Source organism: Pongo abelii, chromosome 14, assembly GCF_028885655.2.
Source record: "Pongo abelii isolate AG06213 chromosome 14, NHGRI_mPonAbe1-v2.0_pri, whole genome shotgun sequence".
NCBI classification, from domain to species: domain Eukaryota; kingdom Metazoa; phylum Chordata; class Mammalia; order Primates; family Hominidae; genus Pongo; species Pongo abelii.
Genome location: NC_071999.2, coordinates 50,802,865 through 50,828,067, shown reverse-complemented (window position 1 = coordinate 50,828,067; position 25,203 = coordinate 50,802,865). Strand labels below are relative to the sequence as shown.

The 25,203-nt window shown below is 42.7% G+C and overlaps 1 protein-coding gene and 1 long non-coding RNA gene across 2 annotated transcripts in view; one reads left to right on the top strand and one right to left on the bottom strand.

Moving 5' to 3' along the window:
- The window catches only part of LOC129049522 (uncharacterized), a 51,598-nt gene that overhangs the window by 5,870 nt on the left and 20,525 nt on the right, over positions 1-25,203 (bottom strand). The gene's annotated exons all lie outside the window — the stretch shown is intronic.
- SIAH3 (siah E3 ubiquitin protein ligase family member 3) overlaps positions 7,182-25,203 on the top strand; it is a 70,776-nt gene continuing 52,754 nt past the window's right edge. The window contains exon 1 of the mRNA XM_002824252.6: positions 7,182-7,653. Coding sequence (XP_002824298.4) covers positions 7,519-7,653 — 135 coding nt within the window. The 5' untranslated portion in view covers positions 7,182-7,518. The remainder of the gene's footprint in view (positions 7,654-25,203) is intronic.

Below are 25,203 nucleotides of genomic sequence, written 5' to 3'. Positions count from 1 at the left end.
ATTAATTCCATAGTAGTATTTGGAGACAATTGTTTCTTCTACGGCTAATGGTCATCATTGTGGAAATGTATATAATTATTAAACCAGTCCCCTATAGAGGGATATTCTGGAGGTTCCTAGTTTTTTATCATTACAAATAGTGTTTCAGTGAATAGTGTTATGCATATGTCTTTCTACATTTTTTACAGAAACATATTTTATAGCTATAATTTTTTCTGTATTGTGGATAGATATACCTTAAATACTTTAAGTCTACTTCTATTGTGGACATATAGTCTCTTTCTGTTTTGTTTTTTTTTTTTCCCCAGTAGTATACATGATACAACAGTGAACATCCTTGTACTTAAATCTTTGTTGAAATTTCTGATTACATCATGAGAACAGATTTCTAGAAATTTAGTTAGTAGGTCAAAGTTTATGAACCAGCCAGGCACAGTGGCTCAAGTCTGTAATCCCAGCACTTTGGGAGGCTGAGGTGGGCGGATCACTTGAGGTCAGGAGTTTCAGACCAGCCTGACCAACATGGTGAAATCCCATCTCTCATAAACATACAAAACTTAGCCGGCCGTGGTGGCACACACCTATAGTCTCAGCTACCCAGGAGGCTGAGGCAGGAAAATCACTTGAACCCAGGAGGCAGAGGCTGCGGTGAGCCAAGATCACACCACTGCACTCCAGCCTGGGCGCCAGAGCGACATTGTCTCAAAACAAAAAAAAAAAAAATTAGGAACCATTTTAGGCTGTTGGTGTATATGGTCAAATTGTTTTCAAGGAAAAGGTGCAGTAAGTTTATATTCTCAGAGGTAGTAAATCTCAAGTATCTGTCATCAGAGAGGTCTGGGCTCAAATCTTACCTTTACAAATTACTAGCTTTGTGACCCTGGGCAAGTTATTTAATTTTTCTGAGCCATAGCTTCCTCGTCTGGAAATGAGACAAACATTACTTATGGTTTTGTGGTAAAGAAAAAAATGTGATATTTGACTACGTATGTACTTGAATACATAGGCCAAGTATTTAGCATAGTTCTTGACATATGGCAAGTATTTAAATGTTGGTTTTTATTATTCTTGCCACTAGCAGAAGAGAATGTCAGCCTCATAGCACATTCATCAGCACTGGATATATATATATGCTCCTCCAACATACACTTAATACAACGGTAGCATGATCATAGGATAACCGCTATAGACCCACCCTTGGATATATAATATAATACATGTTACATATATGTTATATATAATACAATATTTTAAATAATTATATCATTTTAATAATTTTAATATTATTCAGATATGTTTTCACATAATATTTAATAATAGTAAAAATATAAAGTGCTGATTTAAAAGGTAAAAGAATGTTATTTTGTTTTAATTTTCATTTCTTTGATTTCTTGTTCTGGTGAACTTTTTCATTTTCATATTAATTTTTATTTTTAAGACCACTCTATTGAGGTATGATTGAGATACTAAAATCTGTACATATTTAATGTGTACAGCTGGATTCTGGAGCTCTCCTAAAGCTATTTTTATCTGTGGACGGTGGTTCAGTTGGTGGGGGATGGAGGTTGGGGACCTCCTATTTTAACATCTTGTTGACCTCATCACTCCCTACTTACTCATCTTTTTATTACTTCTTCTGTGTACTCTGTTTATATTCGTTGTCTATTTTTTCTATATGATTTTAGTTCTTTAAAATGCATGTACAAGAGTTCTTCACTAGAAATGTAAATCGTTTCTCATACTAGCTGCAGTTATATCCTCAATATTTTGTTTACTTTTCCATTTTATTTGTTAGACATTATTTTGACATACAGAGTTTAATATTTTATGTAATCAAGTATTTCCCTTTGTGATTACTTCAATAGATTTTTAAAAATCTTTATGAAGTACTTCAGTATTTCAAAATTCAATTATTTGCTCATTCACAGGTTATTTTAGTGTTATTGAGGGCAATTATGTACAGAAAAGTGCACTGATCATACGTTCACAGCCTGATGAATTTCCATGAAATGGACATACTCATTGTATCCGTTTGCTAAGGCTTCCATAACAAAGTGCCACAAACTGTGGGGCTTGGGTAACAGAAATTTATTGTTTCACGGTTCTGGAGGCCAGAAGTCCAAGATCAAGCTGTCAGGAAGGTTAATTTCTTCTGAGGGTTGCAAGGGTCCTTTTCATGCCTCTCTCCCACCTGCTAGTAGTTTGCTGGTCATCGCTGGCCTTCTTTGGCTTGTGGATGTGTTGCCCCAATCTGTGCCTTCATGTTCACAGGCCGTGCTCTCTTATATGCATGCCTCTGCCCACATTTTTCCTTTTTGTAAAGACACCAGTCATATTGGATTATGTCCCACCCTAATGACCTCATCTCAATTTGATGATCTCTGTAAAGACTTTATTTTCAAATAAAGTCACATTCTAAGGTGCTGGGGGTTAGGGCTTCAGCAAGAATTTTTGGGGAGAAACAATTCAATCCATAACATTAATGAAACTAGGACACAGATCAAGACAGAATAGGGCCAGCTTTCTACAAGCCCACTTCACCTGCCCTTCAGCTGTCCCTCCTTGCCTAGGTTACCACTCTCCTGATTTCTCACACTATAGGTCACCTTGTCCTTGAACTTCCCATAAATGGAATCACACATACATATTCTTTTTCATCTGGCTTTTCTACCTGAAACTTATATCTGTGAGATCCTTTTGTGTTATTGCATTGTTGCATGTAACAATAGTTCATTCTTTTTCATTTCTATGTAGTATTTAACAGAGGAAAAGTAATGTATTCATGTTATTGCTGATAGACATTCAGGTTATTTCCAGTTTTTAGCTCTTATGAATATGTTGCTATGAAAATCCTAGTGCGTATCTTTTGGTGAGGACATGCTCACATCTCTGTTGTTCGTGTATGAGGAGTAGAATTTCTGGGTCATAGAATATATATATGTTTAGTGTTAGTAGATGATACCTAATGGTTTTCCAAAGAGGCTTCTAACAATATATGAGAGTTTTGGTGTTCCACAACCTCACTGGTACTTTGTGTTATTTACAAAAACATGTTTTTGATAAGAAGAAGGTGATGATGATGATGATGATGATAGCTTCTCGTTGCTACATTTATCACAAAAACTAGGCATTTGGCTGGTCATTTTATCTCTAGTTACTCATTTAATCTTTTAAACTATGCTTTAATGAAACTAATAGCTTTATTTTACAGACAACAAAGCTAAGCATAAATGAGGTTAAGTAATTTGCCCAAAGTAACAGTAACTAACAATTCAGGGTTTGAATAGAGATTTGTCTGATTGTTAATCCCAGACACTTTCTAGTACAGATAATATGTAAATTTGGTTGCCATAAAAAAGAAAGGGATGTCCTAGGCTTCATGGGTAACATGAGGGGATTGGTGTGTCTGTTGCAAAGGAGCCAACTTGGTAATAAGAAGTGATCATAGCTCCAAATCTGCACCTCAAGGCTAGTTTGTGCCACCCTATTTTGGGACATTAATCATCAACATTTATTATTAGGGTAAGTTCCAAACATTGCCCATTGAATGATTATTTTTAAGACTGTCTCTAGGAACAGATTGATGTACTTCATATTCTAAAATAGAGTGACAGAAGCCAGTTTTTGGGTATAGAGTTGGAGCTAGGGCTCAAGTCTGAAGCCAGGGAAAGAATCACTAGTAGCAGGTGTGTGCTGCTAGTCTCATGGCTGATATGGATTGGCACTCTGTAGCCCTTCAGGCTTCACCTTCCCAGTCCTGGTCTCTGGGTAATATCAGGAACATTTACCCTTCTAAGTATATTGCACTTAGAAAAAGTTTTTTCTATTATAATAGAAATAAATGTCTATTATTCCCATGTCATAGTTGTGGGAATTGAGCCTTGGTGAGGTTAAGATAACTGGCTGAGGTTATAATAAAGGAAAAAAGCTATATAATAATGGCTTTGCTCCAGGTACACAAGGCTGGTTCAACATTTAAAAGTCAATTAATGTAATTAATTACATCAACAGGGTAAAGAAATAAAATCACCTGATCATATTAATAGAGGTAGAAAAAGCATTTGACAAAATCCAACACCCATTCATAATAAAAACTCTCAGTAAAGTAGGAGTAGAAGGAAACTTCTTCAACTTGATAAATAATAACTACAATAAACCTACAGCCAACATCATATTAATGGTGAGAAAATAGAAGCTTTCCCACTGAGATCAGGAACAAGGCAAGGATGTCCTCTCTCACCATTTCTTTTTAATATTGCACTGGAAGTTCTAGCTAATGCAATAAGACAAGAAAAAGAAATAAAAGCTATACAGATTGAGAAAAAAGAAATAAAACTACCTTTGTTTACAGATGACATGATTATTTATGTAGAAAATTGAGAAGAATCAACAAAAATGCTTCAAACTAATAAATGATCATAGCAAAGGTGTAGAATACGCGGTTAACACATAAAAGTCAATTGATTTCCTGTAAGAAAACAATGACCAAGTAGAATTTGAAATTAAAAACACAATACTATTTACATTAGCACCCAAGAAGATATAGTTGTAAATCTAACAATTTTTCAACAAATGGTGCTGATACTGGACATCTGTATGAATATTTAAAAAAGGGATCTAGACACAGATCTTACATGATTCACAAAAATTAACTTGAAAGTAACCAAGATATCCTTCAGTATGAACAGATAAATAAACTGTGGTCACCCAATGGGATATTATGCAGTGTTAAAAACATATGAGCTATCAAGTCATGAATAGACATGGATATTTAAATGCATGTTACTAAGTGAAAGAAGCCAGTTCAAAAAGACTACATACTATATGGCTCCAATTACATGACATTTTGAAAAAGGCAAAACTGTGGCATAGACAGCATAAAAATCAGTGGTTGCCAAGAGCTGGGGGAGGTTGGTGGGATGGGATGAATAAGCAGAGCACAGAGGATATTTAGAGCAGTGAAAATACTCTGTATGTTACTCTAACAATGGATTTGGGTCATTTGACATTTGTTCAAACCCATACAATGTACAACACCAAGAGTGAACCCTAGTATAAACTATGAACTCTGGATGATGGTGATGCGTCAATGTGGGTTCATTAATTGTAACAAATGCACCCCTATAGTGGGGGGTGTTGATAATAGGGGAGGTGGTGCAGGTGCGGGGGTAAGGGCAAAATGAGATATTTCTGTACTTTTCTCTCAATTTTGCTGTGAATCTAAAACTACTCTAAAAACATTAGGTCTTTAATTTCTTAAAAATCAAGATAAAATTAAAGGAGCATTGATTTTTATATCTTAAGCACAAGCATGAGATTATCAACAAAAAGTTATAGATCCTTGACCTATTTGATGGCATCCTCATTTTGTGTACAATCATTTTATTTTTAAAATGACTTTTTAAAAAAAAAAAAAAACCAGCAGAAATCCCCATTCTCATGGAACTTACTTCTAGCAGGATGACAGAAACAATACATTTTTTAAAAGTAAAGAAAAACAAAACAAAACAGAACAAAAAATCAACACAATCGTTCCACTAGAACCAAAGGTACAAAAATAATTTGAACCTTTCTGAAATATGAATATATCTTTAAGGAATCTATGAGAGTATCTGCATACTTTTAGTTTTTAAAACAAGTAAGCCAATGAAAGGACTTTAAATGTTTTCCCAATGAACCGCTGAAAGCTTATTTTCTGGACAATTCAAACTTTAGAAAGCAGATTCTGGTTTTGTGGGCCAGCAACCCTTATTATATGCCATGAAACAAGTGGCTCCAGGGACTCATGTCCTATAAAAATATCACACTGATGAGGTTCTAATCAGTTCAAATGTTGTCATCTTCTAGTTTGGTGCCAGTGTCGTTATTTTAAAAGTGCAAAGTTTCTGTTTTTAATTGGTGTTCAGCTTGTCTCTTAAAACATTGGTTTGGTTTTAAACGCAAGTTAAAATGAACAACCTGGGCTCTGTCCTGGCATCAATAAACTTGTGCATTATTTTTATCCTGTATGTTATTCTGTTGTTAGTTTAATTGCCTGACCGGGTCACAGACCTAGGTGTTCCACGTGTGCATATGTTTTGCATACACTACAACCCAAGCATTGTAGCCAGAGCAGAACAAGAGCCATGCTGGAGGGGGCTCACACTCACAGGGTACAATTCACAGTGGGGGCTGATCCTGCTCCAGGCAGCACTGGATCTGGCCTGACTTCTCAACAGAGAAACAACCAGTGAAGAGGGAAAACACAATACACTCAACTCCCCTGCTTTAGCTGCAAAGACTAAACCATCAGAGCTTGTCCCGAAAAACCCAAAGCCCTTCAAGTACTGCTTAGGAATCTTTCTTCAAGAACCAGCGGCCTCCCGCCCACCCACCAGCCCTGTTCTGGGGAGCAAGGACAGGTTTGCAGTCTGAGGACTGGAATGCCCTCTGCCTGTGCCAGCACAGAAATGTGCTGCTAGCATTTGCAGAAACAAGTAAATGATGTGGTATGTGCATTCTTAATCTCTATTTTAATGTCTCCAACAATCTAGTGGTTAATTAGCAATTTGCTGCCCACCAATATGCAAATGAATGACAAGCAAAGGTTCTCTGCATCTGTAATTATTTTGCTGATTTACAAGCCTCTTTACTCTCAGTGTAGGTTTTTCTGTGTGTGTGCATTCATGCGTCAGGGATTTCATTATTTTTTGAAGCATGCTCTGTGCATTTTTATCTTTTAATACTTTCAGACTTCAGTAATCACAGTATTTTGAAAAAAAGAATATATATATATAGTAATATATATGTATGTGCTTCCCTCCACCCCTCAACTCCAAATGCATTTGTCAGGGATTCTTTTCTTTGATAAAGAGTGGAGAGTAAGATTTATCAAGGGGCTGTAATCCAAATTGCAGAAAGTCAGAACGCAAGATTGAAAGATACACATTTTTGCTGCTGCCAAGTCCTTATCTGGAATCAGAGTCTAGTAATATTTTATTTTCTCCCAAGCATCTCTGGTGAGTCGAGCCACGATCTGCGTTATCCATCTGCCTACTTTGGAGCGCGGTGTTGTACTATTTGGCGGCTTAAACGCTTTACGTTCTTGCCAGGGCATTAAGAAAGGCTCTCATGTTAAATTAAGTCAATTAATAAATGGAGACACATTAAGCAATCAATTTTGTCAGCCTATCTCCCCAGCATTAGGTATGGTTGGCTGTAATCACAAGATAAATGCAATGTGCTGATCTATGGTAATGTTCAATAATACATTCTCCGCCAGGCTCAATTCATCAGGGAGTTTCGGTAGGGAAGGCATTTGTTATTGGCTGTCTCTGCACCTCAAGGATAACATTTCTGTCCTTTTGATTGGCCGCCTCACTGCTGCAAGATTCTACCCGTCTTATTTTGATGATGAATTTGAAGGCGCGCTAAGCCGGGCTGGAGCGGAGTGTCTCAGAGGCTGCGCTCCTTCCAGGGCCCAAGGACTCACAGCTTCCTCCGCTGCCTTCCCGGACCAACAACCCCCCAAAAGTTGTGATGCTTTTCTTTACCCAGTGCTTTGGGGCTGTATTAGATCTCATTCATCTCCGGTTTCAGCACTACAAGGCTAAACGGGTTTTCTCCGCTGCCGGGCAACTTGTCTGTGTCGTCAACCCCACACACAACCTAAAGGTGAGTCTCTGTGTCATTTTATCTTCACCGGGCTCAGGTTCAAGTCCTTTCTCGGAGGCGGCAGCGACCCTCCTGCGAACGCGAGCAGCCCTTTGCAAACCCGGGTCGCGGAGGCTGGGACGGTGTCTGGAACCCGGCGTGTTTGCCTCCGCTCACTCTGGCTCTCTAGGTGACTGGGTGCTGTTAGTGACCGAGTGTTGTTTCCCCAGCTGGCAGGAAAATCTGGATTGGTGGTCTGGTGTCTTTCCCCGACGCTGTTAGCCTGAGAGTGGCGTGTGGGGCAGAAGTGAGGGTGGTGGAGGGAACAGGGGGGCGTCCCCATCACTCTCCCTAATATTTGTGGGCAAGTGCTCAGGAGACAGGATGTGAAGTTAGCCAAATTTCTCTCTGTCCCATGTGTTGGGAGAGGTGGTCAAACACGAGGATTTTAGAAGCTACTGGGGGGGTGAGGAATCCTGAAACAGGGACTTGGAGGTTGGTGGGGTGGGGGGAGGGTTCTTTCTGCAAAGTGTTTGTCCTTGTCCTCAGACTCGTGTGTGTGTGTGTGTGTGTGTGTGTGTGTGTGTGGTGTCAGGAGGATTTTGGCTTATTTCCTTCCTGCTGGTTAGATGCACTCTGTGTACTGGAGCAGGATTTGCCTGGCTTGTGTAATAATGACACCAGCTCCGAGCTGCTGCCGCCGCTGCCTGGAGCTCCCTAGGCAGCTGGGTGCTGGGTTGCTCGCCGCTGCCTAGCTGCCCCGCGGCCTCTGCATTTGTACCCTCAGGTCAGTGCCCTTTTAGAGACCAGACAAAATATGGGGTCCAGCAGAGCCGCTAAACATCACAGCCAAGACTGACTGGGAAAGGAACGATGGGCCGCTGGCTAGGGATGGTAGGGAGGAGGGGAAGTCAGGGGGGTGGGGGCTGGGGAGAGGGTGCAGCTGAACTCCCCGGATGGGAAACTCAGCACCTTGCCTCTCTCCTAACATAAAAGATGGACTCATTGGAAGTTCCTTTCCTGTCCTCCTGTGTAAGGCAGGCAGGACTGAGTGCCGGGGGGAGGGGCCCTGTCTGCAGCGACAGTGCCTGACAGTCTCTGAGAGGATAGATCTGTCCCTCTGACCACTGCTGTTGGGCAGGAAGAGCATTGCCTGTTGTCCATTACTTTATAAACTCCCACGGCCAGACTATCCTCAGCTGGAGCCCCGCACGTCAGCGCTGATGGGTGCCCCCACTCCTAGAAGTTCCGCGGAAAGACAGCTGCCTGGAGCTGCTGGGGTTACATGCCAAGGCCAGTCCTGGGGGAGGGGCGATGGACTATCCTGGGACCCCTATGGTGCATCTGACCTAGGATCTGACTCTCTCTGGTACCCCAGCTGTGACGAATGCCATCGCACGCAACCGTTCACACCTGCTCTTGCTTGCGCGCTCTTTCTTCTCGTTCCACTATTTCTTTTTTTCTTTTATAGCTTAGTTTTATAAATGAGAATTTACCACCAGTCATCCTTGGCAAAGCAAGTATATAGTATACACATTAAAATACAATTCTGAATTCCATTTTATGGCCACTTTTGAGACCGCATTCAAACTTCCATTATTTTGTCACTTTGCATTAGTTAGTTCCCTGGGGCAAGAAATTTTGTTTATTTCTGTTTTGTATTTTAATACCTTTAAAAATTGCTTATGAGACTTTAGCATTTCTGAAGTTTGCATTTATATGGTTCATTGACTGCAGCTGATGATGGAGAATAGAGAGGTGTTAAGGTCTCTGTATGGAGTGAGGGGAAACCACTTGTGTATATTTCTCAATGATGTCTGCCTGGATATTGACAAGTCGTCTTGCTGCCCTGACCCAGGAGTTCAGAGTCAGGGTTGGAGGCCTTGAGTCGTCTCTGGCCACCTGTGTGAACTTGAACTCCTCCTCCACCTCTTTGAGCCTTCCCTTCCTCATCTTTTAAATGGGCTTATGAACATCTGCCCTTTCTCCGCCTCAGCTTTTGAGACTGAAAAGAGGTATCAGAGGTGTTTCATAACGCTCCTCTAAAAATAATGTATGTTATTGTATATATAATTTGTAGAGTTCCAATAGCAAATTCAAAAGTTGTCACTTAACACCTTCAGGCAATTTAGAAATCATATAATCAGCAACATAAAAATGAATGACATATGCTTTGAGAGGCCATGGCTCACTTTTTCACTTACACTCTTATTTGGCTTTTCATTTCCCATAAAAAAAAACACTTAGGGATTTTGCTCAGAGGAACATCACCCCAGATAAACAAAGCAAGTTAAGTGCTGCTAATGCCCCCTCAGGATTAGGCACACAGGATTTGGAGAGGGTGCCAGGTAGGGAGAGACCTGGAGGGTCCAGGTGGCCCATCAGGTAAGTTTTATTCCCTTCTCAAACCTAAGGGCTAATAGCCATTTGCAGAGCTTTAAAAGGACTAACTCCATAGGCGAATCACTGCCCCATTGCTTGTATAAAAAGCACACGTAACCTCAAAAAAATTCTCCTTCTAAACACTGATTTCCATAAACAGACCACGGAAATATGCCTTGGACGTAATAAGCTGTGATCTATGTAATGAGGAGGAAAGTCCTTCTTTTGTTAAAGGAAAAAAAAAACCTGTGGCAGTATTAACCCAGAATAGCTATTGATCTGCCGTGCTTCCCCACACTTTGTATGACAGGCCAGTACATGAAATGGTGACCAAGGACAGAGAGACTGCAACCTTGCTTTCAATTTTCTGGGTTGAGTGTGGCTACAAAGAAGGCTGGGAAGCTTGTGTTTTTCCTTGTGGAAGCATTTATGTGTTTTATCCTTTCCTGGGCTTTCCTGAGAATTCGAACCAACAGCATTTTAGAACCTGAGGCAAGTGCTGAGTTATAATCAAAATTCACTTACCAAGCAAAGAAAATTGTGTATTTACCATGCTTCTATAGGTCACCTTCATTCTCAATCTTATTATGGTGATTACTCAGTAACCTGGGATTCCTTCAAGCAAGCTGATGCCTTTCCTTCCAAATGGAAGGCAGAGCCTTCCTGGGGACATCAGATCCTCTGGTTAAAGCCATTACACCCCTGAAGCTCACCCTAATTAAAAAGGACATTTAGAGTAGCCAGCCTTGAACATAAGAGACCTCAGCTTTCAGTGAGTGCCAGGCAGTGGAGTGCAAACAAGACCATTTCCGTCAGTCTCTGCCTGTCTCTATCTCTAAAGACCAGTTGCACAGATTAGGGCTCCAAATGGTGACCCCACTTCTTTCCACCCCATGAAAAGTGACCGTCAAGGAGCTAGCTCTCTTGGCTGGCTGCCCTCTGCTTACTCATTCACAGAGGTTATTGAAATGTGGCGAGCAGACTTCAGGCTGGCGCTCGTGAGGGTGCCTGCTCCTGATCCTGATTCAGCACTGCTCTCTCCCTCCTGTCCTTTGCTTGTTTCTAAACCAAGAAAGCCTTTCTCTCCTGTCTCCACTCCCATTGGCGCTAGCTGCTTCTACAGTGCCCTGCCCTGCAGCCCTGCCTTCTTTTGCCCCATCTGCAGAGGTGCCCTTTGAGGGGAGGAGCGGTCAGTCTCTGTGCCCAGGTTTTTCCAGAGAAGGCTCTATAGTGCTAGGGGTCGGTCTGGGGTCAGTCATCAGCACATCCCAAGCAGGCAGTAGCTAGGTTGAGGCTGGCTGAGTGACTTCCTCCTCTTAACCACAGCCTTTGATAAACAAGTTTCTGAAAGAAGAATAGCAAAATGCTTTCTGGAAAACTTCCATGAGGCCCTCTCTGATACCTCCACCCCGTGCCTGAACCATTTCCAGAGAAGGCTCTATAGTGCTAGGGGTCGGTCTGGGGTCAGTCATCAGCACATCCCAAGCAGGCAGTAGCTAGGTTGAGGCTGGCTGAGTGACTTCCTCCTCTTAACCACAGCCTTTGATAAACAAGTTTCTGAAAGAAGAATAGCAAAATGCTTTCTGGAAAACTTCCATGAGGCCCTCTCTGATACCTCCACCCCGTGCCTGCACCACCCCAGAGAACCCCATTAACTTTGGGTTACAACAGAAACACACACATGCACACAAACACACACGAACACATGGAGTGGGAAGGGCATATGGGACAGTCGTGGCTTTAAGTGCCCGACAGATATGAAATCTAAAGCTGGGGCACTTCAGTACCATTTGTTGATTCATCCACGTGCCTTTCATTCTAAGACCAGCCTGTGTGGATAAATGTGTATTGAGTGGCAGTGGGAAGGGTGGGAGCTGTAAGGAACAGGAGGAGGCAGGGACCAGGAAAGGAAAGATGTGAGATGTGTGCCCACCTTTGCCATTTATGGGATAATCTTTGGAAATCCCATGCTGCCCGGGCTTTGCTAACTCTGTTTCACACAGCACAGCAGGTGGCTCAATGAGAGGTAAAGACCTGAGCATTGTCTTTAGAGATTTAGAGGTGGCCTTTGGAGTGTTCTGCGTGAATACCTACTTTAGAGCAGTTAAAGGCTTCCGACAAGATTGTTTAATAGCTGGTATGCGGGTTACTCAGTTCCTCTCCACACAGTCACCTCTGACAGTCCCATTCCCAGTCCTCTGGGCATTTCACTGTCTTGTTTCTCTGTCCAGTCTGGAGCCACTTTGCCAGAGGGGCTGGATAAAGGGTAAGGAAGGGGACCCCAAGCTGGTAGTGGTCACTGTGTGAGCGTTATTCTAAAGGCTTTGCAGCCTCTTCCAGCCCATGGGTTTCTGTGAATATTGTATGACACTCCACTCTGTGGGCTCAGAGCAGTCGTGCAGCTTTTCTGGTTAATGGTGATTGCAAATGAGGCTCCTGAGTCACATAATGGGGAGGCCCAGAGCCCGGAGCAGTAATTTGGTTAGCCATGTGCCAGTGATTGAGTTGCAGGGGAGGCTGAAGGTGGCAGCTGTGATGAGGTGAGCCGATTACCTCTGTACTGCATTTATCCAGCAGCCCCAAAGCAAATTTGGTGGAATTCTCTTCACCGTGATCCCTCAACCTGCAGGGACTGTTTGGGAAAATTAGAAAATAGATACAGAAAGCTTTCTTTGAAATCCGCAGAGAGGTCTGAATTATTTGGATGGCTTCCCTGGGATAAGATGGATTATTTTCCTAGCAATTAACAACAAGAAAAAAAATTAACTGTCTGTGGAGGTATTTTACCCTTAGCAAAGTCATCTTCACCCAACTAGCTCTGTTCCTCCAAAGGGAAACAGTGACCTGGTTAGACACAAAATGTCCTGTGGAAGGAATCAACCCAAAGAATGGAGACCTTACTGACAAAATTGAGACTAGAAGTTAGGTCTTCTAGGTCAGGTGCGGTGGCTCACACCTGTAATCCCAGCACTTTGTGAGGCCGAGGCAGGTGGATCACCTTAGGTCAGGAGTTTGAGACCAGCCTGGCCAACATGAGAAAACCCGGACTCTACTAAAAATACAAAAATTAGCTGGGCGTGGTGGTGGGCACCTGTAGTCCCAGCTACTCAGGAGGCTGAGGCAGGAGAATCGCTAGAACCCGGTAGGCAGAGGTTGCAGTGAGCCGAGAGCACACCACTGTACTCCAGCCTGGGCAACAAGAGCGAAATTCCGTCTCAAAAAAAAAAAAAGAAGTTAGGTCTTCTAATATCAGATCTATATTCCTACACTGCCCCAGGTTGCCTTCAAATTATGCTAAGTTAATGTCCCTTTCTCCAGATGCATGGTGTGGGAGCGAAAACTTGCAAGGGTCCCCTTCCTCTACCCTGTCTCTCCTCCTGGAGCCTGGGCTGCACCACACACCCTACCATCTCCCCTTTACCACAGCCACATTTTCTTCACAAATTAGAGCTTCTAAGTCATCATCCTTCCTTACTCCCTCACCCTTTCTATGAGTTTGGGCCATAATTTTGAAAGACACAATCCTGAATGTTGAAATTGGGAAAGATGAAAGTCCCAAAAATATAATTATGGAAAAAAAATTTAAAAATTTTAAGACCTTTATTTACATTTTTAAGAGAAACATACAAAACACAACAGAGTGTTTTACAGGCCACTTAACACAATAAAAGAGGCAATAGTGACATACATATTTTTGCAAGCATGAACACTCAGATATACTAACAACTGTAGCATGGGGATAAGTTATAAGCAGACAAACTATATTCATAAAGAAATAGGTCAAAAAGGGAAATGTATAAATGCGTATTACTATAGTTGGTAATTGGGTGCACCCAGCTTTATAATTGTGGCCATCTGAAACACTGTGATGGACAACTTAAATCTTTTGATGGATGGCTCAAAAACCAGCGAGTCACCATTGCATATACAGTCACCCAAACCGCCGAGATCTCAAGAAATTGTATCTTTCACAAATGCAGATGTACAGAAAGGACATCTCTTTATTTACTGAGGAAGTTTCAGCGTTTTTACACACACACACAATGCATACACACAAAGTCAACATTGTGATAATGCACTTTCCTGGAGTCAAATTTGCAAAAAAAAAAAAAAAATGCATAACACAAATGAGAACTCTCTAAAAGTCTTTACACAATGTTTACACAATGTATACATCTATTATTGGAGTCAATATATAGTCAAATATATAGCATAGTATATTGGCACTATGTGTGAAAGGTCAGAAGTAGTACATGATTAAATAATTTGGCAGGGGAGATTTTTTGTATCTTTCACCTGCATTTTCACTTCTTCTATAATCTTCGAAATAGTTGCCGCACTTGTATTTGGAGAGTGGTTGTGGTCTACAAATTTTTTAAGTGTATGCTGTCCATTTGAAAGTTTGGTTATTGCTGGGCCATTGCAATTAAGTAATTTTCTGCTATCACAGCACCAATGTAATTAGCTTTTAAACTTTTATCTTTCACCAATAAGTAGTTTCATACACTTAACTTATCACAGCATTTTTGTGAGGGGTCAGTTTCACAGATCTCTTCCATTGTGTTGTAAGGAATGCATAAGAATGAATGATATTCGGCTTCCTCAGTACCAAATATGTATTAGTCAGGGTTCTCCAGAGAGCTAGAATCAATAAGATATGTATGCACATGCATATATGAAAGGGGATTTATTAGAAAAATTGGCTCACATGATTATGACAGCTTAGTAGTCCCACAACATGCCCATCTGCAAGCTGGAGACCCTAGGATGCTGGTAGCATGGCTCGCTCCAAGTCCAAAGGCCTTGGAACCAGGGAAGCCAATGGTTAACTCTCATTTAAATGTGGGTGCTGGTGTAAGTCCTGGAGTCCAAACGCTGGTGAGCTTGGGGTTCTGATGTCCAAGGCAGCAGAAGAAAATCTGTCCCGGCTCTCAGAGAGAGATCAATTTGCTTTCTGTATTTGTTTCTCCCAGCCATCAGCCAATAAGTTGGTGCCCACCAACACTGAGAGCAGCTCTTCCCCAGCTAACCCACTCATAGTCACACACTAACCTCCTCTGGAAACATCCTCATGGAAACATCTGACATAATGCTTTACCAGATTTCCAGGTATTTTTAAATTCAGTCAACTTGACACCTAAAATTTAGTTCACAAGTCCACAACTTAGCACCCATACGCATCTCTTTAAATCATACTTCATTTCCACATAAGACAATAACAAGGTAATAGTTCTGCCTAACATGATACAACTAACATGGTGCAGTTATCCTGCGCACAAACTAAATGTACTAATCCTTTCTCCAGATTCTGACTTTCAGAATTTTAACATTTGAAATTTTAATCTTTTGGGAAGGAGATTTTCAGAGTTTTAGACTTTAGGGATTTTGATCTTTGGGGAATTCAACTTTCAGGATTATGATGTTTGGGATTGCATCTTTTGGGATTATGACCGGCACCAATTGTTAGCATGGTCATTATGATGACAACAGCTACTCAAAGCTGGCTTTGACTCCCCACACTCCCCACCTGGCTGTCTTTCTCCGCCTTCCCTTCCTCTCTGCAAGCTTTGGTGCTTGCTGTTTCTTGGTATTTTGTGAGTTATCTTTGGCCATGAAGAGAATTGTGAATAGAACAATTTTTTGCCTCATGTGAAAGTCAGATTTTTCCTTAATGTTTAGCTTCAAAGAAAGCACGGAACCCCGTTGGGCTCTGAGCCTGGAAGACAGGCTGGGTCTCAGGAAGACACTCATGCCTGCAGTGGGACAGGAGCTGAACGAGCTGGGATCTGTCATTCACAGAGCCAGGAGCCATGCAGATAAATCCCCTTCTCTGCTCATCCTGAAAACTTGCCCCTCATGACTTATGCATTACTTCTTTTCATTAGCAGAGGCTTGAGTAAGCACGTGGGTAGGTGACTCTGTGAGGGGTATCTGATTCGAAGGGTATATATCTGCAGGCTTAATGACACCACTCCAAGATTCAGCAGGGTAGAGAGAGAGATGGAGGCAGAAACTGCATGTCCCTGTGAGGTTGTACATTTTCTCTCTGCCCTGCAGTTTGTTGCACCTTGAGGACATAGCTTCCCACTGAGTGGGGCATGGATGAGAAGGGGGATGATGCTCAGTCTAGCCTGCAGCCTCTGGAATCGAGGAAGGGCAAGACAGAACTCCTAGGTCCCACTGTCATCAGAAAATTAAACATTAATGAGCTAAGCCCTAGGCCTGAGTTCCCTACACTCCCACCTGAGTTTCTACACACACACACACACACACACACACACACAGAAATAATGGCAATTCTGAGATGCTCCCCTGTGTGGGCCCTGAGTGGACTCTGAATAGAAGATCACAGGATGCAAATCCCAGTGGGTGGGGAATACTGGTCCCCAGCACAGTGGAAGAACAAATAGAGATAAATAAGACCCTTCTTCCCCACCAGTCCGTAACCAACCAGCTTCAGGAAAGAGTTAAGTGGGGAAAGTGGTGTTAGGAAAGAAGAGAAATGTTTTAGTTGAGGACCTAAGGTATGAGTTTTGGAGTCAGATCTGGGTTTGAATCCAATGTTGCATTCCTTGGATAACATCTTTGGCCTCCCAGAGTCTGCATGCTCTCCCCTATAAAATGGTTGTTGTAAAGATTAAATAATATGACGTACCGGCCAGTCACGGTGGTTCACGCCTATAATCCTAGCACTTTGGGAGGCTGAGGCAGAAGGATTCTTGAGCCCAGGGGTTCGAGACCAGCCTGGGCAACATAGTGAGACCTCGTGTCTCCAAAAATATAAATATTAGCAAAGCATGGTGGCCCACACCTGTAGTGTCAGCTATTCAGGATGGAGGGGCTGAGGTGGGATGATCGCTTGAGCCCAGGAGGTCCAGGCTGTGATGAGCCATGACTGCACCACTGCACTCCAGCCTGGGTAGCAGAGCAAGACTCTGTCTCAAAAAATATACATATGATTTACATAAAGTGTTCAGCACAGCACCTGGCATATTATAATTACTCCATCAACTGTAGTTATCATCATTACTAGTAGGTGAGTCCTGCAGAGATGTTACCTGATGCACAAAATGTGACCTAAGTTCCTTTGCCTAAGTTTGGGTGACCAAACTTTTACTCCAACTGTATGTTGGAGGGAAGGGGGAAGGTACAGCAGTAAAAGGACATACCTGTTGAGGACCATGCTTTTGAAGCACACAGTGTTTAAGCTGAGAGCCAGAATAATGTCCTAGTTCAAGGACCTGGTCTAACAAATGTGGCTCAAGGGGATGAAGTGACTTGCCTGAGGCTCCCACTGATGAGGCTCCAGCAGAGCTAGGGATGGCACTTTGGTTAAGGACATTGCTTCTCTAATATGTCCCCATGGTGGTGTTGGACCTCTTCCCAGAGGGGTCTTGTTCTCAGGACCTTGCCAAGGTATAAACCAGCTGGACAACAACGGGGCATTAAAAAGGCAAATGTTCCTTGTGTCTCTAGTTCTGGCACAAATATATAGTGAGGGACAGGGATGAGGCTCCAAATGAAGTCACCAAATCCTTGCAGCCATCCTCCCAGACCTTCAAACAGCAGGATGGATCCAAAGGCTACATATTCATCTTGACTATGGCACCATCAGAAAACAGATCAGAAACAAACATAATGTTTTTACCAGAAGAACAGGGTCTTTGTGGATAATTCGAATTGTGGTCTAACTGGAAATGTCAGTTTTACTTGCAAGTTGCTATATCTTGTAATCATTTCTTGGTCCTTTAATGTATTTTTAATCAAGAATCCATGATAAGGAGGGCACTGTGCATTTCAGGGCTGTTTCCAGCTGTGGCACAGCACTCCAGCAAGGAGAGAGTAGCCTGAGAAAGGAAATGGTAGGTCCTGGCTCCCCAGGACAAAAAGGACAGGATCCTCTACAGAAGAGATGGGCCACTGCAGCCCCTTGGAGAGGGAGGGCAGGGTTAGCTTGGCATTAGGAAGGCCCCATAGAGATGAAACCAAATGTAGATCGATAACACAGATTTTACAAGAGACTGGCATCTAGTAAGCTTAGCCACCTGCCAGCTTCATAACCAGACTTCATGGCCCCTCGGATCTAACTGCTACAACTCTGCCAAGATGTGACAGGGAGTCCGGGGCAAGTGGCCACTGGGAACACTGGGTTCCCGCTGTGTACTTTAGGGATGTATAGTGACTTATACTAGGCCAAGGCAGCTAAACATCCTGAAACCCTGATAATAGTTTTCTACCGTATTAGTTACACACACAATAAAAACAATAATGATAATAACAACCACAAAATGCTACATCCAGGAACTATGTTAAATGCTAATGCATTTAATCATCACTGGGAAGTAGTATATTGTTATCGTTCTCCATTATACAGAATATCAAAACAGAAAAAGGTTAAAAAGCTTACTCAGTGTCACCCAGCTCTTTGTGGCAGAACCTTTTTTAAAAATTAAAATTCTGTGCTTTAAAGCACGTCTTGATATGTCATCCCTCAGTTACTTTTCACAACAAACAACTGAGCCGACATGCTTGGCCTTAGGATTAATGTTGAGTATATTTCACTTTAAAACGCTGAGCTGGGACCCTGTCTTATTCATTCTGTGTGTATAAATGCACACAAAGATGCTCTGGCTCTGGGAGGGCAATCCTGGTAGCATCCTCTGTGTTTCTCTATGTTGCCTGGTGGGATCGAGGTCCTGTGGCCTGCAGCAGTGACGTGTTCCCTTCTTCCTGCTTGCTGGAATAACCTCCCAAATTTACTACCACATCCGAATCATTATCTCAGGCTCTGTTTTTGGGGAACCCAAATTAAGACTATGTGTATATTTTTTAACTACCTAACATTTATTGAGCACTTACTGAGTGCCAAGCACTGTGCTAAGTGATTTACCTGAATTGCCTTTTAAAAAATCCTCAGGATAATCATTAGTCTATTTCCAGTTTACGCATGAGGAAGCTGAGGCACAGAGAGATGAAGTAACCTGTCCAGAACCCATTCCATGAGCAGCAGAGTTTAGCTTGTGGGTTTTTTTGTTTGTTTGTTTTTTGTTTTGCCAGAGTTTCCCTCTGTCACCCAGGCTGGAGGGGAAGGGTGCGATCTCGACTCACTGCAACCTCCGCCTTCTGGGTTCAAGTGATTCTCACGCCTCAGCCTCCCAAGTAGCTGGGATTATAGGTGCACAACACCACCCATGGCTAATTTTTGTATTTTTAGCAGAGATGGGGTTTCACCATGTTGGCCAGGCTGGTCTCCAACTCCTTACCTCAGGAGATCCACCCACCTCGGCCTCCCAAAGTGCTGGGATTTCAGGCGTCAGCCATGGCACCCAGCCTAGCTCTTGCTTTTAACCTTGATGTTGAGCTAGCTCTCCTTCCTGATCATAGAATTGGTTGTCTGGAAGCTTCTACAAAGAGCTAAGCCCTCCAAATTCAGGCTTGGTAAAAATTAATGATTTTTGTTTGTTTGTTTGTTTTTTGAGACAGAGTCTCACTCTGTTGCCCAGGCTGGAGTGCAGTGGTGCGATCTCGGCTCACTGCAACCTCCGCCTCCCGGGTTCAACCGATTCTCCTGCCTCAGCCTCCTGAGTAGCTGGGATTACAGGCGGGTGCCACCACGCCTGGCTAATTTTTTGTATTTTTAGTAGAGACAGGGTTTCACTGTGTTAGCCAGGATGGTCTTGATCTCCTGACCTCGTGATCCGCCCACCTTGGCCTCCCAAAGTGCTGGGATTACAGGCGTGAGCCACTGCACCTGGCCTAAAAATTATGATTTGTATACAATATTTCTGGAAAATCTTTGCCACAACTTTATGTAAATGTTCAATTCAAAATTATCCTGTAGGAAAGGAAGTTTTTGCTCTATGACCATGTTTTTTTAAGAAATGGGTTATCTGGTTTAACAGGTGGACAAAAATGTCTGAAACTGAGACTGATCTCCAAATCTGGGCCATATGATTGTCTTGTCATTATCTAACAGTGGAAACTGGTTGACCATATTGGAAATGCAAATGCTCTGTAAGCATCCAGATACTATGAAACAGGCTGCTTTTTCTCTAAAAAATAAAAAAGTTAAAAAAAAATAAAAGAAGAAGAGAAAAAAGTCTTTTTATACAAAGCAAAAATGGCCTTTAAGAGAACATGGCTTTTAGCATGTAACACCTGTTCTCTAAGAGATCCACAGGCCTTTAAAATTTCCTTTCTCATTAGCAGCCAAACTCTATAACTAAATTTATTTATTTTTCCTAAAATCAAAGAGGAACGAAATTTTAATGACCATTTCCTACCTAATTTAACTTAGCTTCTGCCTTGGTTTCTGGTAAACGCTTCCCCTTATGCCCTTCCAACATTTTCTTTTTCAAACACTGCTGTGAGAAGAACCGAGTGAAGGAGGCGTCAGGGTGAGAGGTGGGCTTCTGGAAGGAAAGCAGGATGATGCCTACAAGCCATGTATCCAGGTCGAAAGCCAGAGGAAGGAGGGACTGTGTCCACATTGACCCTAGAAAGCGGGAGAAAAACACTCAAGCAGGAGCCAAGGAGGGAAAATCACCAAATGAGGCCCCAGAGTCACCTCATTAAACAGCACTGACATCTGGGAAAAGTCACCAAGGGGTGCAGAGGGCTCGCAGGAGAGACTGGAATGGAAGGAATGAAAAGGAAACCTAAGGAAAGGCCTCAGACATGAGTGATATGCTGTCATCACCATTCCCTCTCCTCCATGATGTCTGCTTGTCACAGTGCCCCCCAGGGTGGTGGCCTGGGGGCACTGGGGTGGGCGCTGGCACTGCAGGAACCTGACTGTTCTCTGCCACCCCCGTGCCCTGTGCGAGCCTCCCTGTAAGCAGGAGGGCTGATGAGCACATCAAGAAGCTGCCTCATTGAAGCCAAAGTGCTACATCTGTTTATGGTAATTAAATAAATGCCAGTTGGACCCTTCTCAGTGTGCTTACTGAAGCAAGTGCCAGAAACGCGCTGCTCTCCAAGAATCGGAGAGAAATTAGAAACAGAAAGGCGAGCTCCCAGGCACTTACCACCCACTGCTTGAAAAGACTTGGCCAAGGAGGTTTATGCAGAATCAAGAGGCTAAGCTTTCATTTGCAGTTCTGGCTTGCTTCCTTGTGTGGTCTTGAGCAAGTCACTTAACCTTGGCTACTTCATCTGTCAGATGAGAAGATGACACTTGCCCTTTACCTCCCTCCAAGGTGACCTTGGTGTGCAGAGATGAGTCTTTACAATTGAACTGATTTACAGGCTGCCTCTTTTCAAAAAAGTTTGAGGCAATTTACACCAAAAGGGGGGTGATGTGGTGAATACAATAGACATAAAATAGAGAATGCAAACAGGTTAATTTTATGAGCTTAACCAATTTATCGTGGGTGACAGAAATTTAGTAGAAAAGTCCACAGAGGTATTTTAAACACTTCTCAACGTGTTGGAAACATCACGGATTTTGGACTAGGATGTGGCTTCAAATTTAGTTCTAATATTCATATCTATGAGATCCTTGGCAAGTTACTTAATCACCTTGAGCTTCGTTTACCTTGCCTGTAATAATACATACAATGTGAGGCTAAAGAAGAATTAATATGGTAAATATAAGCAAAAGCACCTAGACCAGAGCCTGGCACACAGTAGTTCCTTCACAAACATTGATTTCTTTTGGCCTGCATGCATTCCTTCTTCCCTTCCTCCCTCCCTCCCTCCATCCCTCCCTCCCTCCCTCCCTCTGTCCCTTCCTTCCTTCCTTCTTTCCTTCCTTCCTTCCTTCCTTCCTTCTTGTCTTTCTCTTTCTTCCTTTCTCTCTGTATTTCTTTTCTTTCTTTCTTTTTCTTTCCCTCTCTTTCTCTCTCCTTCCTTCCTCCCTTCCTTCCTTTTTTTCATTCTTTTTCAAATTTAAATAAGGAAGTCCCCAAAAATCTCCTCACATTATTTGATGAGTAAGTTAGAGAAGAACCTCTGGGAATGAGAAAGAGTTTGAAATTAGGAAAGGAAGTGAGCCTTGACGTACAGAGAAGGGACAAATTTTCAAAATGAGTAATGACTCTATGAACGAATCCGAAGTCACCAGATGAGTCCCTTAAATTCTCTAAGTCTTATTTTGTTACTGGAGTGTAGAATTAATAAGATTGGTTTCCTCCTTTGCCCCCTAGATCTCCCCAAAAGATTTGGGAGTAGAAAAGGGAGAGCTGGGAAGATATTTTCTCCATGTGAAGCTGAGAAGACGAGGGCCACTGTTATGGTGTCCCTAGGGGACACAAATCCAGACAGATGTGAAGCTTCACTGGGAGGCATGGGGCTGGCACTAGGGCGGCAGATGTCTACACATTTATCACTAACCAATTATAAAATAAAGATGACAAATGCAATTCTCTTTTACTCTCTGAGATCACGTGGGTATGTCCAAGCAGGCAGGATGCAGTGTCTGCAAAGTGACCACTGGCAAATATTACAAGCAACTGGGGACATCAAGTAATGTCCAGCAACAGGAAGAAGGGTCATGGCCCACAAGATTACTGACTGAGGCAGGATTTCCTTATTTCAGCTTTTAAGTTTGGGGTACACGTGCAGGATGTGAAGGTTTGTTTCATAGGTAAACGTGTCCCATGTTGGTTTACTGCACAGATCATCCCATCACCCAGGTAGTAAACTCAGCATCCATTAGCTGTTCTTCCTGATGCTCTCCCTCCCCCCATCCCCTCACAGGTGCCCAGTGTGTTGTTCTCCCCTGCCATGTGTCCATGTGTTCTCATCAATAATCAGCTCCCACTTATAAGTGAAAACATGCTGTATTTGGTTTTCTGTTCCTGCGTTAGTTTGCTAAGGATAGGGGCTTCCAATTCCATCTATGTCCCTGCAAAGGACATGATCTTGTTCCTTTATAATATAATGGCTTCCAACTCCATCTGTGTCCCTGCAAAGGACATGATCTTGTTCCTTTTTACAGCTGCATAGTATTCCATGGCGTATATGCACTACATTTTCTTTACCCAGTCTATCACTGATGGGCATTTAGATTGATTCCGTGTCTTTGTTATTGTAAATAGTGATGCAATGAACATATGCGTGCATGTGTCTTTACAATAAAATAAACTGGCAGGACTTTTCAAGACCTAGTCCCTGCCTTCTCCTCTGTGAAGCCTTTCCTGATAACCCTTGACCCCCTCTATCTGCCTCACTGGTTCTCACTGATTTTAAGCACAAAGCTCAGACTCTCCATTCTACGCATTCACTTGCATATCCGTGTCCCTATCAGATGGTGAGTTCCCCAAGGGCTCTGTATCCCCAGGCCTGGTATAAATGACTGGCTGGTATAGTGGGTGCATAGTAGATGTAGGTCTAATTAATAAATAAAAGGCTAAGAACTGCAAGAACAAGGCAAGAAAGTGGGAAAACTAAGCGTGTTATCAATACAGAGGCTGAAGAACAGGGAAAGAATCAGTCTCCCAAAGCGTGCTCTAAGGCAGAAACGTGATATTCAGAGAGCTGTCATATACAAGTCCAGAGTCTGAGGAGCAGTGAGACGTGGTCCCAAGCCCCGCAGATCCCTCCAGCCTGTGGAGAGTGTTAAGTTTCTGAGCCAGACTCGGTCTGAGCTCACAGATGGGGTAGATGATATATAAGGTTTAGCGTAATGCTAAGTGCTGGTCTCTGGAGTCACACTACCTGGGTTCAGCTACTGCCTCTACAGCTGCCAGCCATGTGACTTTGGACTTCAGGTTTAGCTTTTTGGGGACCTCAGTTTCCTCATGTGTAAAATGGGGTAATAATAACTGCCTGCCTCCTCCGGTTGTTCTGAGGACTAAATGAGTTAATATAATAAAGTGCTTGGCACAGAATAAATGCTATACAGATGTTAGCTGCTATTATTGCTATTGTTGTTGTTATTATTATCATTACTAGATGTGAGGAGGGAACCCTTAGTTCATAGGTCCTGATGCTGGTTTAGTGAAAGGAGAGAAAAGAATCTAGTGTGTCCGGCTTCCATTTACTGGATTACAGCTGCTCTTACCTTGACTGATTAGTAGTTGATAATCTGAAGACTAGTTCTCTGCATGCTATTGAGAAATACTTTAAGTTTCATTTTTGGAGAGGCTGGGAAATAGTCACTATCACAATAATACCAAAGGTTGGCTTTTTTGAAAAATGGGTTTGAGATTTGTTTGTGAGTATATTCAAATAAATCAGGGAGCTTTGTGGTTTGGGGGGTGGTGGGAGAGAATCAATCTTCCTCTTTCTGCCTTTCTAGTCTATCTTGTGGGCTCTCACACCTGCTGAAGGGAATAAAAGAACATGAAAAGGGCCCTTTAACAATTAAAGGAAAGTTTATATTCACTTGTCTTTAAATGCACACTTATAAAGCACTTACTATGTGTTAGGCACACCCTGTTCTAATTACCAATATTAATTTATTTGATCCTTAAATAACCCTGTGAAGTAGAGCTATGATTATATAGATGAGGGATCTGAGGCCCAGAGAGGTTTAGCAGTGAGTTCAAAGCCACATAGCAGCAAGTGGTAGAGTCAGGATTGTGAACTCAGGAGTTCCTCCTGCATCACCTCCAGAAGGCCTAAGTTTAGGCACCTACACAAGACGGTCAGCACCCCTCTTCTGGCCCACAGTAGGTCGGTTTGCGGGCCTGACTCTGGGTGGCCCAGCTTTGGAAGGGAGGTGTCATGCCCCACAGACACTGAGCTGGGAGCCCGACGGGACAGCCTCCAAGAGGACCGGGATGCTGCCCACCAGCCATGGGCCCTGAGCTCCCAGGGAGAACTGCCCTGGAACCCGAGGCCTCTCTGCTGCATCTTCCTGTTGGTTTCCTATTCCTCAGTCTCAGAAGGTGCTAACTTCTGAATTTCATTGAAATTTGAGGCCCAGGGGATATTCTCCCTTCTTTTCCAAGCAAGAAGAGAAAGTCCCAGGGAGCCCATCGATGTCAGTAAGCAGGTCTGTGTGATTGCTGGGCCTTCACAATTGGACAGCCTTTTCTTTCCCCCGGTAGAGATAAATGTTGATAACTCAATGATGATAAAAACATTGTAAAGTGTCAAGCACAGCATGTTTAGTTACAAAAGCTGGGAATAATTGCTTCAGCTTTGCTGCTAAGAAAACCAGTTGAGTCCAAGATAATTCTAGTAAGAAATTGGCATTCAGGGATTAATTGTTTGGAATGTAATGACTGCTACAACCCAAAC